The 17,265-nt window shown below is 36.4% G+C and overlaps 2 protein-coding genes across 4 annotated transcripts; one reads left to right on the top strand and one right to left on the bottom strand.

The window, feature by feature from the left end:
- Positions 1 to 353: 353 nt before the first annotated feature.
- Positions 354 to 3,042, top strand: LOC140791863 (protein Dr1 homolog). 2 transcript variants are annotated; one of them, XM_073142553.1, is made up of 6 exons: positions 354 to 686; positions 1,095 to 1,164; positions 1,427 to 1,516; positions 1,756 to 1,850; positions 2,554 to 2,622; positions 2,714 to 3,042. In XM_073142553.1, exons 3-6 carry the CDS (start codon positions 1,432 to 1,434, stop codon positions 2,867 to 2,869), a joined length of 405 nt encoding a protein of 134 aa, XP_072998654.1. In that variant the 5' UTR covers positions 354 to 686; positions 1,095 to 1,164; positions 1,427 to 1,431; the 3' UTR covers positions 2,870 to 3,042. The 2 variants fall into 2 exon arrangements, with proteins under 2 accessions (XP_072998654.1, XP_072998653.1); XM_073142552.1 differs by lacking the exon at positions 1,095 to 1,164.
- Positions 3,043 to 3,258: 216 nt separating this feature from the next.
- On the bottom strand, positions 3,259 to 16,451 carry LOC140792502 (phosphoenolpyruvate carboxylase 4). Of its 2 annotated transcripts, none has more exons than XM_073143546.1 (21): positions 16,310 to 16,451; positions 16,040 to 16,200; positions 15,576 to 15,739; positions 14,991 to 15,105; positions 14,824 to 14,901; positions 13,898 to 13,966; positions 13,742 to 13,820; positions 13,589 to 13,665; positions 13,410 to 13,505; positions 12,185 to 12,326; positions 9,096 to 9,230; positions 7,935 to 7,993; positions 7,509 to 7,778; positions 7,187 to 7,312; positions 6,959 to 7,060; positions 6,720 to 6,866; positions 6,162 to 6,260; positions 5,915 to 6,003; positions 5,331 to 5,457; positions 5,053 to 5,259; positions 3,259 to 4,434 (listed from the first exon to the last, which is right to left on the bottom strand). In XM_073143546.1, exons 2-21 carry the CDS (start codon positions 16,193 to 16,195, stop codon positions 3,610 to 3,612), a joined length of 3,162 nt encoding a protein of 1,053 aa, XP_072999647.1. In that variant the 5' UTR covers positions 16,196 to 16,200; positions 16,310 to 16,451; the 3' UTR covers positions 3,259 to 3,609. The 2 variants fall into 2 exon arrangements, with proteins under 2 accessions (XP_072999647.1, XP_072999648.1); XM_073143547.1 differs by having other exon boundaries at positions 16,265 to 16,411.
- Between the last annotated feature and the right edge of the window lie 814 nt (positions 16,452 to 17,265).

Raw genomic sequence — 17,265 nt, 5'->3', positions numbered from 1 at the left:
CTCGATGGGTGGATTTTATCCTTCTCTTCTTTTGGGTAGTTCAATTATTTACTGTGTTTAGTGTTCATTATCATTTGTCAATCATTCATATGTTTCTCTACTTGGAAAGATTGCACAAAATGCCACATTTTTATAAGATATTTGCTGAAGCAAACCCTCCTTTTTCGGTATTTACATACTTATTAATCTAACAGGATAAAATAAAATAAAAACCAAACTACCCTTACAAGGGTGCGTAGAGATCCAAACCCTTCGTCATAAATAACTATAAATCCAAGGTATTATATGCAATTTGTCTGCACATCGAAACTTTGACCCAGTAGATAAAATCTAGTCCGAAAGTACTGCCACGTAAGACCGAAACCTAGTTTTCCTTTTTAAATAAGTAATTTTAAGGCTCCGGAGTCGTCCTCCCCTTCTAGTTTCCGAGATTTCTCCTGCTTCGAATCCTTCGAATTCGCCATCGTTTGATCAATTGGGTCGTGCACGCTTCCACCTCGTCGCCCCCTTTCTTGCGTCTCGCAACTTTCCCCAATTTTTTTCGTCTTGCTAAGGAGTCTTGCACCAGTCCGGGATCCTGCTAGGGCACGAAGTATCAGATCTCGATCAATATTTTAGTATTATTGGAGTCATGGAGCCGATGGACATTGTCGGGAAATCAAAGGAGGATGTTTCCCTTCCGAAAGGTGCGATTTTTAACTCAAAAAACGATTATCTCGTGTTTATGTAGCTTATCCTGTGGATTTGATACATACGTAGTTTATTCTGCCTTAAAGATATCCTAGTTCACTTTGCAAAGATTCGGATGGAGCATGCATGGATTTCTTTTAATTTTCTGTTTGATAAGGATTGATTTGACTGGATTAGGTTATGAGTGAAATTAGCATAGAAGTCCAATTGTAATGCAAATAAATAGATAATAGCAAGGGAGAATGTATCACTTGCTACTTGCATGCTCAAACTTTATGTCGGTGGATTTTGCAATATTACTTGATTACCGCTATTTTTGAGAAGTATGGCAAGGAAGATATGTGTGATCAACATCTAATATATCTCACTAATGAGTATCCTGTCAAATGATGATATTGCGACAGGCAAACTCTCAGACTCTTTGAAGGTGCAGATATGAACATGAGATCATTATAGAAGCTAATTTGTTAAAAGGTAAAATATTAGCTTCCTATCAATAATATAAGAGACCTCTAAAGACTAAACAAGCTGCATCAAGCTATTCTAAGCATGCTTCTAATTTGTTAAAACTTAAATATGAAAATGCCCAAGCGTAGTGATGAAATTGAATGAAATTTACTGGAAACGTCATCAGATTGAACCTGCACGATCTAGTTGATGGAATTTGGTGTTTGATGTTCCCTGAATTGGCTTTTCTCTTAAATGTAACTTATTTGTAATTATAACTACTTTTCAGCCACTATGTTTAAGATTATTAAGGAGATGCTGCCTCCCGATGTTCGTGTAGCTAGAGATGCTCAAGATCTTCTTGTTGAATGCTGCGTAGGTAAGAACATATCACACACCTTGCTATGGTTATTATACAGTTCCTTCTGGCATTATTAAGAAATGTCACTTTGATGTTTCATGTGTATGATTATCATCTTAAATGAGTAACCCATTCTCCTCCCTCTGAAACAAAACGCACCTCTGATTCTATGTGCACTTAAAAGTTTAAACAGCTCTCTCTTTCCTCCTCTCATATTGTTATACTGATTAATATTCTCCATCCTATATTATTGGCAGAATTCATCAACCTTGTTTCTTCGGAGTCCAATGACGTGTGTAATCGGGAGGACAAAAGAACAATTGCCCCTGAGCATGTCATTAAAGCTTTAGAGGTCAGTTACCTGTGGCACATGCTTACTGATTTAAGGTTCCTATTCATTTGAACATATTCTGCCGCCACTTTACTACTGTCAACTCCTTGGTGCTTAGTTTATCTAAGAACATGACATTTTGGACGCCTCAGTATTTTGGCAGCTAATATTATAATTAATGAATTGGAACTCATGGCTGGAGATTAAAGAAGTCATGTGCTCTTGTTTGAGTTGGAAAAAGATTTATAACTCTTTTCATTTTGCTGCAATGATCAAACTATTATGGCAGCTGAATGCTGGTGGTATGAACCATATTGGAGCTGACAAGTTTAATATACTAGTCCTAACAGGCAATGGGAACATTTATTCTTTCTTCTCTTTTTTCCTGTTTATGGTGACCATTGATAATCTTGCACCATATGGTGAAGTTTTGTGCATTTTCTTGTTCATTAGATCTGAATTTTGATTTGTTAATACTATCGAGTCGCATATTGGCATGTCCTAGTATATTTCTGGGTGTTACCATAGATATTTGTAGCAACCTACCATCCTTCTTTAAAGCACTACCCATTACAAGTACGGATGGTTGAAGTTTGAATTTTTCATCATACTATTGTGCAACCAGCAAAGATTCATACAAAGTAGATTGTGCCTGCCCAAAAAGAGATGGCAAGCTCCTCTCTTTTTCTTACATTTATATTGAAGTGATTAACAATACTCTCAGGTTCTCGGTTTTGGCGAGTACATTCAGGAGGTCTGTGCTGCTTATGAACAACACAAGATGGACACTCTGGTGTGTTTACATCCAATTTTTTTTATCATTCTTGTGTTATTTTTCTCCTGCATGCTTTATTCTTGATTCGTCTTAAATGTGCATTCAACAGGATTCTCCTAAAGGTGGCAAGTTTACTGGCATAGAGATGACAGAGGAAGAAGCGTTGGCCGAGCAGCAGAGGATGTTTGCGGAAGCCCGTGCAAGAATGAATAATGGATTAAATCCACAAAAACAGTCAGACTCAGACCGCAGTTTAGAAAGCTAATATTGTGACTTGTCTTATATAATTATGCAAACATCCTCTGCCATCTCCAGGATGTGCAGTCTTGTGGATTTTGCACTTTGTTTTTACTTTTCTAGCTATATATAGCTATGTCAATGGTGTCAGTTTGTACCATAAATTTTATGAAAGAACAGAGTAAATTACCTTCTCTTGCAGTCTTTGTGTCCGGTGCACTTCCTAATTATTTGCTCTTTTCTAAGTCGAAATCAAGTGTCGAAGAAAATTGTGTCAAGGCCTAAATGCTGAATACTTGGTGCCTTAATCAGAATCTAATGCAGTTAAACTAGCAAGTCCACTAAAGAACATGTTTGAAGGTGTAGGCAAAATATAATGATACCTGAAGCATCTGAATTGAAGCAGATAGATCAAAGTAAAATACAACACAGGCGATGCCTCGAGAATACCAGCATTACAAATTAGAAACAGGTCTTTGAAGGTTTCAGGTTATGTCCATAATAAAGCACTCAGTCTGTGCACACATTGTGGATGGCCCTAAACAGCCATAACCCAGCTGAGTATACAACTTACATATTCATATTGATTCATCTAAGAACTCAACACTAGACTTGACTGCATTCCAAAATTTGGAGATTGTTCATCACAATATAATACAGATAATCATTAATTTCAGCAGTGAAAATTATACTTTAGATTCCTCCAGAGTGCTTCAAAACAAATGTGTGAACATAAAAAGAAAATAATGACCTCAATACTCTAGTACATCAACCAGTATTTCTCATGCCAGCTGCAATTCCATTTATAGTAATGAGCAGTGCATCTCTAAGTTTATGGTTATCCTCATCACGCCTCAATCTCCTCAATATCTCGACTTGCAGCATGTTCATCGGATTTAAGTACGGTAGCCTGCTCTCGATTAGCCGCCTCAGACTGCGGTTGTTCTCTGAAAGTTTCTCGTGTCCACTGACAACCAATACATAGTCCTCTGTCATCAGTAAGTTATTTCTCAGCTCCGTGCCAAGGGCCCTTCTGCTCTCTGATACAAGCACTTGATCATAATGTTTTGCTATTGGAATGTCAGCCTTGGCAAGCACCATTTCAATAAGATCTATAATGGACTGGAAGAAAGGCCACTCCTTGTACATGGCTTGCAAGTCCTCTTGGTATCCTTTATCACATGCATCTTTAAGGCCAGCTCCAATGCCGAGCCATGCAGGGAGGACAAACCGAGTCTGAGTCCATGCAAAGATCCAAGGGATAGCTCGAAGGTGTCCAATGCCAGTGGAAGCCTTCCTCCTCGTTGGCCGACTTCCGATATTTAGGAAGCCAAGCTCAGCCTGAGGAGTGGCCTCATGGAAGTAGCTTATGAACTCTGGGTTATTGTATACGATGCTCCGGTAGTGGTTGCAGCTCGTTTTGGATATCTCTTCCATGACGCAACGCCACTTCTCTTCTCTAGGAGGGAGCGGGGGGCGCATTGTTGACAGAAGTACAGCTGTGGTGTAGATCTCGAGCTGCCTTACTGCTGTTTGAGGCAATCCAAACTTGGCCTGGACCATCTCACCTTGCTCAGTTGATCGGAGAGTTCCCTGGCAGCAGAATTGGTAGCTTTCAATAGTTCACGACCATGATGTTATATTTATTCAAGGAAATACAAATCATTCTTAGGAAATAGAACAAATATCATAAGCAGAAAAATAAATGAGCTATGACCTAAAGAGCTTTAGATTGCCAAGAACAGGAAAAAACACAATAACAGATTTTATACAGAGGAAATCGTTAGAGGAACTAAATGACGGACTGACCATTCAACAAAAAAATTATAAAATATCATGGCTGAAATGGATGGAGATACAATTACATACACAATTGCTGATGATTTAGTAGAAGTTAAGAGTATTTCAGGGTTAAAGTGGGAGAAACCCATAATAGGCAAAAAGGTGAAAAAATATATGCAAGATTAATAGCTAGTTACCATTGTTTAATGGTTTACAATTAAGTAAGAAAAAGCTATGCATGTAGACGTAACGGAAGAAAACTGCAAACTGGAAAGAAGAAATCAAGCATGTAGTAATTACCCATATAGGTAAGCTAATCATCTCACAAAAGAGCACTGGCTTCATTTTTTTCTCCTTTCCGATTTTACCTTTTTGAGAAAAAAATATATATCTGGATATGGAGACCAAATCGCTGAATCATGGACTTACCATTACAGAACCAGGAGGCTGTGACTGTATGGCAAGATATGTCGGACCGCCACCACGACCAATACTACCACCACGCCCATGGAAGAGTGTGACTTTGATCCCATACTCATTGCAGGCAGTAACAACATCCTCTTGAGCCTTGTACAATTCCCATGCTGCTGCAAAACGCCCGGCGTCCTTGCCAGAGTCTGAGTAACCAACCATGACCTGTTGCCAATTCCAGAGTTTAATTGAAGTAACAAGTACAGAGAGAGAAACAATTTTTATAATTGCAATACCTCTTGGTGCCCATTATGGTTCCTTATGATATGCTCTCTATACCAGTCAATTGACAATAATTTCCTGATTACAGAGCCAGCTCCTCTTAAATCTTTCACAGTTTCAAACAATGGGACAACTCTTAACCTGTTTCAAAAATTAAAAAACCGATTATACATATATATTCTTGCACAATGGTGCATGTTCATCAGATGCTGCAATAGAAATTAACTATCTGTGGTACAAACACACAGTTTGCAACTCATCCTATTCTATGATACACCTAGAAAATCTTTTTGATATAGAAACTAACCATTAATGACCAAGGCTCAACTGCTCAAGTACAGTAGATATGATAATTATAAAGATCAAGATAATGAATTAATTGTTAAACAGTGTGCACTCTACTTTCTTAATAATTTTTCAATACTTTCTTTCATGAAAATTTTATAATTCTTAGATTCTTGTTTTGCTCTGCAACTGTGCATCAATTAAGACATGATTGTCACAAACAGTGAAAATAACTATTAAATTTGTATTGTATATAATTCCAAATTTCCAATATAATCATGTTCAGATTTTCCTCAAAAGGTAAGCATCTTACGTTCCCCCTGGACATGGTCTTCCAAGCTCCCCACTTACAGAAAGTCTAGCATCTTTCTGCAAAAGCTCCACAGCAAGGACATCGCTGGCCTAAAATATACAGAACAACGATATATCTTGAAATTTAGGACATAATACATGGTATCAAGTATCAACCAAACAAAGTAACTAGGAATGAAGAAGAATCTTTTATATTTATGTGCTAATACTTCTAGTTCAAATAATTACATAAACAGTACAAGACATACATTAGAGGCCATTGAAATCACATATGCTCCAAGTGAGTCACTGCCCAATTCAGCTGCTACTCGACAAGTATCAAGAACCTCCTTCACATCAGCAGACACCTACAGAGTTCAAAATGAGGTGAAAAAGTTTTGGCTGAATAAAAGCAATGAAATAATGCTAAACTACTTACAGAGGCATCAGAAGTAGAAATTGCGAAAGCATGATATGGACAAAAGTGAAAAATAGAGTACAAAAAGGGGTGTGATTGATAAAAAACATATAGATATTTGCATAAGGCTTAACAAAGTAGACTAATATTAGCTGTTGCATACTTTCATGGTAAGCAACTTTTTTTGTTTTGGCCAGGAATATGGCACTAACTTTCAAGGGGTCAATGTGAAGTTAAGAGCTGGATGTACAGATCTGTTAATTATTTGAAGGTTTCTCATCCTTGTACTCCAGCCAACTCCATGTCTAGGATGGTGATGACACTTGATATACAGGTTTAACAAATTACAGAAACTGATTGAGTAGAATGAACCATGAAATAGTGGATGTTCACGCGAGTAAAATCTAACCTCTATACTTGGGGGTACTAGAGGTCTCTTTCCTTTCAGCTCTCTAGTCAAAAATTCCAGCTTTTTTTCTTCATCCCACTCACTATAAACACCCATATCTAGGTATGTTGTAATAGCATCCAGTGTTTCAGCATGTCGAGCTGACTCCTGTGAAATCAAAATTAATAAGAGAAATCAACTTCATGATCATCAAATTTTGTAGAAGTTGCAATTCCAACAATAATAATAACCAGTCATACCTGCCGCAGATCAAGCTTCATTAAGACCATGCCAAAGGTAGCAACCCTTCGTATTAGATCTGCTAAGCGCCCATCAGCAAGTACGGTAGACCCACATGATTGCTTCATGAGACATTTATTAAAATGTCAGTAGATATCCATAAACATAAATTATTACTAAACATTGAAAACAGTTCTACTAGATTGCTTCTACTGACGTTCCATATATACTTTGACAAATGACTTTACCAAGGATTCATAACACAAGAGTAATGGTTCCAGCAGTTGATCTGTCATCTCATAGTATTCCATGGGATCTTGTTCACAAGGAAGATCCTCAAGGAGGAGTTCCAGCCTTCTCCGTGTCTTCATAAGCTGATGTCAAATGTATGTTAGACATGTAATATAATAACTTAACAAGCATAACAATAAATTGTTAGGACCTTATGTCGCCCTATCATGAATAAGTTACGGCATGATGATCAGGAGTCCAAGTCTCCTTGAATTACTTGTCAAGTGGTCATCGTGAAAAATTGTTGCAGAAAATTACAGCCAGAAGAGAGAAACTAACCTTATCTTTGACATTCCCAAGAACAATTCTATATGGAGCAATGCCAGGATATTGAAGTGAACTAGGCTCGAGAAGTTTCCTGAAGCTTGATCTGCCAACCTGAGATTCTGCAAATATCTTCCTCTGAGCAAGAAGTTGACTAGAACTTGACTTACTTATTTTAGACGACCCGGTTAAGGATGACCGAGGACTCTGAGGCAAATAATTGTTGTCTTGACAGACTGTCCCATCTTCACGTCTTCTTAATGAAGATGAAGAATCCTGATCACTCTGCAGTCACAGAGCATGCAAGGCAAAGTAAATTACCAGATACCTGGAGTAAAATTTTGAAGGCAAGTGGGATTATGATATGAGATAACAATGGTTAGTTTAATTTAAAAAATGATGCATGTATTATGAGATGTAAAAAGCTTTCTGATCTGTTACCTGGTGACTAATATTGCCAGGGAATTCTAGTATCCTATATGGAGAACCATCATTGCATTCTACATGAGTAACAAAACTCATGGTCAGAAGAGATAAGGAGATAAAGGAACAATATCCAGATACTTGGCAGCAATTATGTAGATTAAGAAATTGCACAAATCATTAAATAGAAACTTTTAAGAGACCCAATTAGAAACTCATCAATGTGATAAGGACCAGGAGCATAAAACCAAATGGTGGTTTATATAGCTAAAAGTGTGTCAAGTTCCAGCAAACTATCGTCGCATACAATTATTTCCATACTCTACAATAGGCATACACATAAAGTTTCTGTCTTATCAAAGTATCGACAGTGAAAGAACAAGTTGATACTTAAGAAACTTTTCATTTCATATTCAAAAATAATTTGCTTTATCATTTTGGCACTAGTGAATTATGTAGGCAATTTGAGATAACATTACAGCAATCAGCATGCATGTCAGATGATTGTTCAAATAGTTATCAACATTTTTAGAGTAGTCCATTTGCAATTTGAGATGAGAATTAAAGGGCTATAATTAAGGAGCTTTTATATCACATGATTATTCGTTGCCAGATCATGAAATTATTTGTGAGATGTGAGATTGTGTCTTTCCCTTATTGGTCATGTATGCTGATTAGCAAAGTGAAAAGCCATATACGGCTCTTCCATCCACTCTCACTGTTAATTAACCAAGAAAATATATTTATTATACTTTATTGCCTTTATTAGGAAGTGATCAAGGACAAGTCTTGGACTATCAAGAAGGGTCAAGCTATATAAAAGAGTGGTTCTTTTAATTAGATAGGGCAAGATATATATGGAAAAAAGATGAATTTTGCAAGCTAGGGTCCTGACAAGGACTTCCAAAATTTTTTTAATAGGCCCTCTATAATCCTATACAGATGATAAAGCACTATTCTCATGGCTGACAACAAGCAAACAAATATGTACTTGAAAAGGTAAAAGCAAAATCATACCTGTAAAGGATGAAAGTTGATTATTATATGCTACAGTATTAATAATTCTCAAAAGGTCATTGAATGAGAAAAAAATAAATAGTAACTACAATTTGCAGGATTCCACAAAATATGTAGCAGTCTATAGTACATAATTTAAGATGGTAAGAAATATAGACCTACCTGTACAGGAAGGAAGATCAGCACCAGCTGGAAGCTGTGCTGGCAATGCTGAGGTTTGCTGATTATAATGCTTTGCATGGTTTCGAGTTATCGTCTGATTCCAGCTTTCAGAATGCCGATCCTCAGGTGCTGACTCTACAGAAATTATTTGAATCGCACCGTTACAGCTAAACATGACTTAGTGGATCTGTATAACTTAATAAAAGCAGAAATTTGAGTAAATATGTTGCTCAAAATATCTTTCACTGATAAGGATATGGATGGAAGAAGTAAAGTCTTAACATTAAGTAATTTAAGACCTAAGCAAGCTTTTAGATGTTAAAGGATTGCCAATAATGCATTCTTCTGAGAATAGCACTTCAGGACAGTTGACGTCACAGAGTTCTAGTATTGATAGCACTTTTAAGTCTTGATTGATATAAATACTAATTAAGAGCAAATTCATTAATTCTTTTGCTCAAAAGAAGGTTTGTACTTTAATAAACTATAAATCAACACACTGCTGAATTAACCTCCATAGGAACATGAGTTATAATTGGCTGACATTTTCCATTGCTCTGTACTCCTAATTTTCTGAGGTTAGAATCTTGATTGATTGAGGCTTTGCTACAAGAACAATTAATGAGCAAAGGAAATATGTAGTGATATATAATATGTTTGAATGAAAACTGTACCAAATGTGGCACATGCATTCAAGAAATTTCTTTTGAATGTAGCCCACAAGTATATTATATCTTCATTATCCCTAGGATGATCTCTATAACTGCAAGTATGAATAAGGAGAGTAGATCGGATGTGCATTAGCTCTACCACTGGGAATAATAATAAGGTGAAAAACTCTCAATAATTCAGACTTCCTTAACTTGTCGCCATTTCAGGATGGTGCCCAGACAGTTCTTGATTTACTATACCAAACATTCATATCTTAGAACCAGGATGAAATGGGGCTTATTTTGGCTCTCTTGGTAAATACTTGTAATTTCAGTAGTGCGAAAATAGGAAGGACCCTTTCAACATCATAAATTTTCTATATTAGGGGCCCTTTAACATTCTCCAGTATGTTATATTGCAATTTGAATCTGGTCCCTGACAGTTATATAAGGTAAAGATACTCATGATCCTGATGAATTTATGTTCATTAGGTGATCTTTGTGGTCAGAATATATCAGTTACTATGGTAAGGATAATGTTGGGGTCTGAACAGTCTGAACACAATCATTGGTGTAGCCATGTATATCCGGGGGGCCACGGCTCCCCCTAGATTAAGAATTCTTTTTATTTGGTAGAAGAATCTTTTGGTAAATTACTAAATTTACATAAGTAGCACTACTTGACCCCTTAATTCTAACAAATCCTTCTATGTACTCTTTTTGTTTCCAAATAGATACATTTTAGTATTGAGAACTAAGTCATGTAATAATAAAATCAAAATTTAGTAGGGGTTAATTATATTTACACCCCCTTAACTATATCTGATTTTCATAGAGATCTGTTAAAAAAAATTTCGTTACAATGTCCCCCCTAAAATATGAATTTAATTCAATGTCTTCCATCAATCTGAAAAGCAAAATACTGAGGATATGTTGATAGAAATGCCATTCTCTCCTTTCTTTCCTTTCCTTTGTTTCCCTCTCTTCTCTTCTTTCATTTACCTTCCCTCCTTTCCATTGCCGATCATGATGGCAATTGCGGCAATGACGTCGACGACAGTGCGGACTTCGGAGAGCTTAAGTTCACGAAGTTTGTTGCTGTGAGTGGAGATTGAGGCATTCATCTTATTAAAACTGGGAATTGAAAAGTGAGGTCGGTTGGGTTTGTTGGTTCCATTCATTTTGCTCCCAACAAAGGTTGTTGCAAAAGCGTGCACATTGTTTTAAATGATTCGACTTTGCAGCTGTAGTTGACCGGGTTTTAAATTGATCGTTTTGAGACCTTTTTGAGTTAGGAACTTCATTACTTTCATAGTTACAAAATCATGACCTTTGTGAGGTTGAGTTTGTGGCTTTTCTTTCTCTTTTGTTTTCTTTGTATGTTGTGTGCCTGGGTTGGTAAGTTGACTACGAAGTGTAAAGATAGACATATATGTTATGTCCAATTGTCCATCCTTTTCTTGTAGTTGAAAGTGTGAAGGATATTTTTCTATTATGGGAGTTCTTAGTTTCAAGTGAACCAGGGCCTATCTATCAAATACAAACGGGATACAAGGAAATGGATGTTGCTGCTTTCGCATTTAAGTGTGTTGAAGTGGCCTATCTCAAGGCTGCCTACTACAAGTCTCCTGGTGCAAGTAAAGATAGATATGAACTGCAAATATCTCTGCAGATGGTTCCATGGTTCCACCGGGTTAAGAAAGATGGCAAAGAAAGGTAGGAGGAGCTTGCGGGCAGAACGAGGAGAGTCTGGTGGGAAGGAAAAAGGAGGATTCCCTGGAAAAGAAAAATCTTTGCTCTTGGCCGAAGGTAGAAGACATGTATGGCATGATATATTACTATATTTATAAGGGGTATACTAGTCATTTGACATATTCCATCACTGTCGTTTCTTGTTTTACTTAGATCCAAAAGCGAAGGGGAACATTGTAATGAAAAAAGTTTGGAGTCTCAATAAAAACTAGGTATAATTCAAGGGGTGTAAATGTAATTAACCCTTTTATTAATTGAGGAACCTTTCAATGTGTTTTCTCCTCTTTCTGTGCAATATATTGTTAATTAGATCACTATAACAGATAGTATTTCCTACAAGCTGATTTTCCTTGTCCTGCTATCTTTGTTACTAATTTGTTGAAACAGCAGCAACAAGCACCTAATCCAAGCTATATAGGGTTAGCAAAAGGGCATCCTAATGCATTAAAAACGTAGGGTTTAGGGAGGGAAGATGCACCACTGCCTTACTCTCATGAATGAAGAGACTATTTCCATAACTTGAACATATGACCTCTTGGATTTACATGACAAACCTAATCAGCTAACCGTTACACCAAGTAATACGCTGACCAGAAGACGGTGAATGATCGGTCACTGGTTTATCAAAATTGAAAAGAAAAGATTCACACAGATATAAACTAATGACTGAGAAACAAATGGACCAACCTTTAAGCAAGATTTCATTTGCTAAGCTTGCCAACTTATTACTGCATCTGTTCATAGACAGTTCAAATCTAAGATTGTCAACTTCTCGGATGTAGAGATCTATTGCCATCCACCGTGACAACAATGAAACATCTCTTGTCACCTGCATCAGAGGAATTGTAAGTTCATCAGTCTTCTTTATTAGGCAAAGGCTAGTAATTTAGATCATTTTCATACAGAGAAAATGTTATAAATGTTTTCCAGCAATAGCAAGTTTAATAGCATAATTTGTACGTCAAACCAAAGCTTCTCTCATTGCTGATACTGATAATACTTAGCAAGAAAATATAGTACTCAAGAAACTATAAATTCCCCTATAAAGGGAACATTTTTCTTCATAGCATCTGAAATTTATCAGAACATTTTTCACTAAATTGAATTGCACAAACAGGGAACAGTACTATCCTACAGCATAAAGCACTTCAAGAAACTTGTTTTTTTATGATATAACTAGCGCTATGAAAAATAAGGTCTAATACAAAGCTACATCACATGTGACAGAAAATTATAAAGGTACACCAACAAAATAAAGCATGCCAATTTAGATTATCATGACTAGTGAAATAGAATTTAGCCTGTTGAGTTCAGTCAGGTCCATTAGGCAGGCATAAAGAAAATAATAATAATAATGATGATAAAAAAGTGCAAAAATAGGTAAGACATTATTACTCATCCATTTTTATGGTTCTGATAATCTGTTTTGAATATGTTTTAACAGACAATAATATAAATAAATCTAACAGTAGTCTTTTTTTTTTCAGATGCTTCTCATGGCCAACTAAGAGAACAGCAATTCTTGTACATATCTATCACTGAAATAAATTGGTATTAACTCAATAATATTAGCCTCAATTTCTAGTGGTAAGCATGTCTGAGTTAGTTTCCTTGGGAGAAAAAAAAAACAGCGCACCAATTTTTCAGATCTGAATATGTGGAACCTAATGGAGGGCGGTATAGTCTATCCATGGAAGCACGAGATCATTTCAGATGACAAATTATCATGTTCATAGTTCAGACTCATTCACTGGAATACAGATTTAAAAATTTCTATTGCAGACATTTGTTTTTTTTTCCTATTAATGTTTGCTCCAAAAGCATTTAAAGTTCTGCAACTGACAATAAATTTAGCATCACTTGGATAGAAAATTTTCCACATTCATCAAAGATTATAGAAAGAAAACCTCACCTTTGCTGTAACATTAGGATTTCCATCTCGATCACCGCCCATCCAAGATCCGAATTTAATTGGTGTAGATGTTAGAGGAAGTGGCCTACCAGTATGCTGTAGGTAACGAGAAATCAATGCAGTGATTAACCATTTTATGGTATGAAGTTTTAAAACCCAGTCCATGAAACGGGGAAGACCTTCTTTAGAGCATTGCTAACACGGCGTAGATAGTGAGGAACAGCCTTCCATAGTGATTGCTCCACAATGTGTAGACCTACAGAAGGTCAATGAAGCAGCATTCAAGAAATAAAGGAAGCATAAAGTCTGTGCCAAAAGCATTAAAAGTTTACCAGCCCTAGCTTCGTCAACTGGAGTAGGCTTGTGACGTCTAAGCTCATCTGTCTGCCATATTGAGGTGATCTCCCTCACCTACCAGGAATAATGAAATGTATAGGTAACCATAAAAGAGGGGTTTGTAGTTTTATATAACTCTTTCTGAAATATACCAGATCTTCTATCAGCATTTCCTTATCTTCATGATTGAGATCAGGGCGTTCATTGAACTCCAATAAATGCTGCAGAAAAGGTCAGTTAGTAATTAACTAATTATAATAATAAATGAAACAGCGATAAGAAGAATATTAGTTTGAAAGTCTTGGATAACAAACTAGTAAAACAGAAAGTGAATAACAAAGATAATCAGAGGAATGAAAACAAGAAGACAGAGGTAGAAGATGCAAAATACGATTTGTATAGAAGAAAAGATATCAAATAGCCATCAGTACTATCCAAAATATCTACAACTCAAAAGGGAACTTTTGACTTTAAAGGCCTCCTTACTGCAGATGTTAGAAAATCAGATGGTACAAGTATAATATTCTGAAATGTTATGATCAACATGATTAAGACTTCCAGACTATCAATTTGGATCTGCACATCTTAAGGTACATAAAACAAACTTTAATAGAGTTTCATTCATGCAAACAATAAAAAAAAAATGTTACATCTAACCTTCTATTTTGATATAACAAGAGAAGAATCTGAAAATTGATCTGCATCATTCCAAAATATAAGTTGGATGATAACATTGTATGTTCTCATTTTCAGATCATTTGATGCATAGATTGAGTAAGTCTAAACTCTTGATGTTTAGATCAGGCGACGTACATATTTACAGGTCTATCAAATTGAATGTCCTCCTATTAATTTTGCAGAAGTTAGATTGAGATTTCAAAACTACCCAAAAAGTATTAGCTCTGCTAACTTAATGTGGACTCAATCCATAGAATAAAGGACAAAAGACAATACAGGATGTATTCTCAATGGGAACAAATTGCAACTATTCCGTAACATTAGATAGTAGTAAAAATCAAGATTTAACTGAAGTCTACTAATTCCTTAGCATTTTGAGGAAAGTAAGAAAGCTGCTCACAGCTATTCTGATGTGTTTATATTGCAGAGTGCGTCTGTTTATTTGAGTGGGATGTGCTGTAAGGACAATCTCAACCTCCTGCATCAGCATCAACCAAAGAACATTAATTTGCTTTGCATGCATGATAGCATTGGACCCACTTGCAAGTAACAACGAAAAGAAGTAACCTGCTTGCAGACAGTATCATAAAGCTCTTGTGGAGGAACTCCACTCTGTATCAACTTATTGAATATGTCATCACAAGATTTCGACAGATGAGCGACATTACGGGCCTTACGGACCCTGCAGTAGAGATCAGAACAGTTTCAGAAGATGCAAAGGTGAAGTACCACAGTCTGGTACCTCTCTTCTATAAGTAGATCAAGATGCAAGAGGGAGCTTCAAAAAAATAATACATCCATTCATGACATGAAGTGATCATCGGGCTACAAAGTCAATGAACTAGATTATCTTTTCCCCCATTTTAGTTGTGATGACTTGCACCAAAACATGAGTGTAAGACATGCATTTGTGACATGAAGTGCTCATCAGGCAACAAAGTCAATGAACTCCGCTCTATTACAGAAAAGGCTGTTATTAAACCACAATAAAGACAGCTAAAACTCTCCTCATGTCGGCCTAATTGAGTACATTGTTGTGTGAGGATGATAACATATCTGACCAAAAGAGCTTGTGTACGAAAAAGATGGAAGATGATTTATGAAAACGTGTAACAAATAATAAATGGTGGGTGAAGAAATAATCAAAAGCACCTGTGATGGGTTTCTGCAATACCCATCAGATTAAGGTAATGGCTAAAAGCACGGGCAAGCGCCAAGGCTTCCTCAAGGGTCATTCTTGAGATCTCAGTCGCCAGTTGCTTCTCCAGTAACTCCGCTGTGTCCTCCATCCCCGCCGCTCTCATGTTAACAGCACTCTACCATAACAAAATGACAAGAAAACAAAGATTACTACCAAAAACAAAAGAAGAAGAATACCAAAAAACCAAATTTCTAGCTTTAAGGTACAGACATCAAAACACGAATGAGATATATGCCTATGCTTGAAAAAGAAAATTGATCCAAGAGATATAACTAAAAGTACAAAGAAGAAGCTGAACGAGGATTCAAATTATAAACTAAAACAAAGGCACCAAGGGAAGCAAAAGGAGGCAGCTTTAAGAACCCAAAAGGACGAGAGGTTGAAAAGGGAAGTTGGGCATGAACTGGGAACCAACCTGAGCGAGGATCCTCTTCCTTTCGACGTTCTCCGTGAACTGGGAACCGACCTCTCGATGCAACACATCGATGAGGAGGCTTCCAAGAAGGCGGCAGTCGTCCTCAAACGCCTGGAAAGAGATCTCCTCAGCAATGTCGTCGGTGGTATCCGTCATTGTCTCTGCAGATATAGTGTGACAACAAGATGCGACCCAAAACCATCAAAACAGAGGAAGAAGACGAACCTAATAACAAGCGATTCAACGAACTGGGTATCGATCAACTCTCACCGAACAAGCGAAACAGAGAAAGGATAAGATATAACAAGCGATTCTCTGAAGTGGGTCTCGATCAACGCTAAAAGATATGGAAGTAGATGACTTTGAATGAAGAGAGAAACCGAAGAGAGAAACAAGTAGAACAAGAGAGAGAAACTAGAGAGAGAGAGAGCAAGGAGGAGGAGCGCAGGAGATGTGAGAGAGAGAGGGTGGGGGAGAGGAGGGCTCTCTTTTACCGCGTCATCGGCCATCAGGAACTCGGCACGTGTCGCCGAATTCCGAAAGTATCGCCATGGAATCAGAGCATTAGAGGAGTCCTCTCTCTCTCCACGGAGGGGCATTATGGTAATTCTGTTATACTAGGTGCGGGTATAAATCTTCAGTTTACTGGGTGAGAGGATTAGTTGATTTTTTTTTTCAATAAGTTCTTCTTTTGATATACAAAAATGCCTAAGATTTTGGTGGCTTTTGGATATATATACTAAAAATAAGTAATATTTTTAGTACAATGAATATACTTATGCATAATTAGTAACTAAATATAAATTTTTAAATAATTTATTCAATATAATTATTATATTTTACAATTAAATAATAAAATATTAGTATAATTATAGATGTATCTAATTTATATTTAAAATGTGTGCATTAAATTATTCTTAAAAATTTTATACATGAATCTAATGAGATATTATAATATACTACCTATAGAGTTTTGATCTAAATTATGAGAGTGACTCTGACAATTTTAATCCACCCAAGTGATCCCCAATGAATCATATCCCCTCTTCCTCCTTACTCTCCTTTTTTTATAACAAAATTATATATATATAATTTAATTATAGGTTAGATAATAAAATTAGCGCTCCCTGATTGATATATATATAAAACTCAATTACTGGACTACCGGAAAAAAAAAAATAGAGATCATGTTAAATTTTGGCAGAAGTATTTGGATGTACGAGGAG

This window comes from Typha latifolia, chromosome 7 (assembly GCF_019914945.1).
Source record: "Typha latifolia isolate L0001 chromosome 7, TyphaL0001v2, whole genome shotgun sequence".
In the NCBI taxonomy this organism is placed as follows: Eukaryota; Viridiplantae; Streptophyta; class Magnoliopsida; order Poales; family Typhaceae; genus Typha; species Typha latifolia.
The sequence above is the reverse complement of the archived record's forward strand: the minus strand, read 5'-3'. Positions and strand labels throughout refer to the sequence as shown.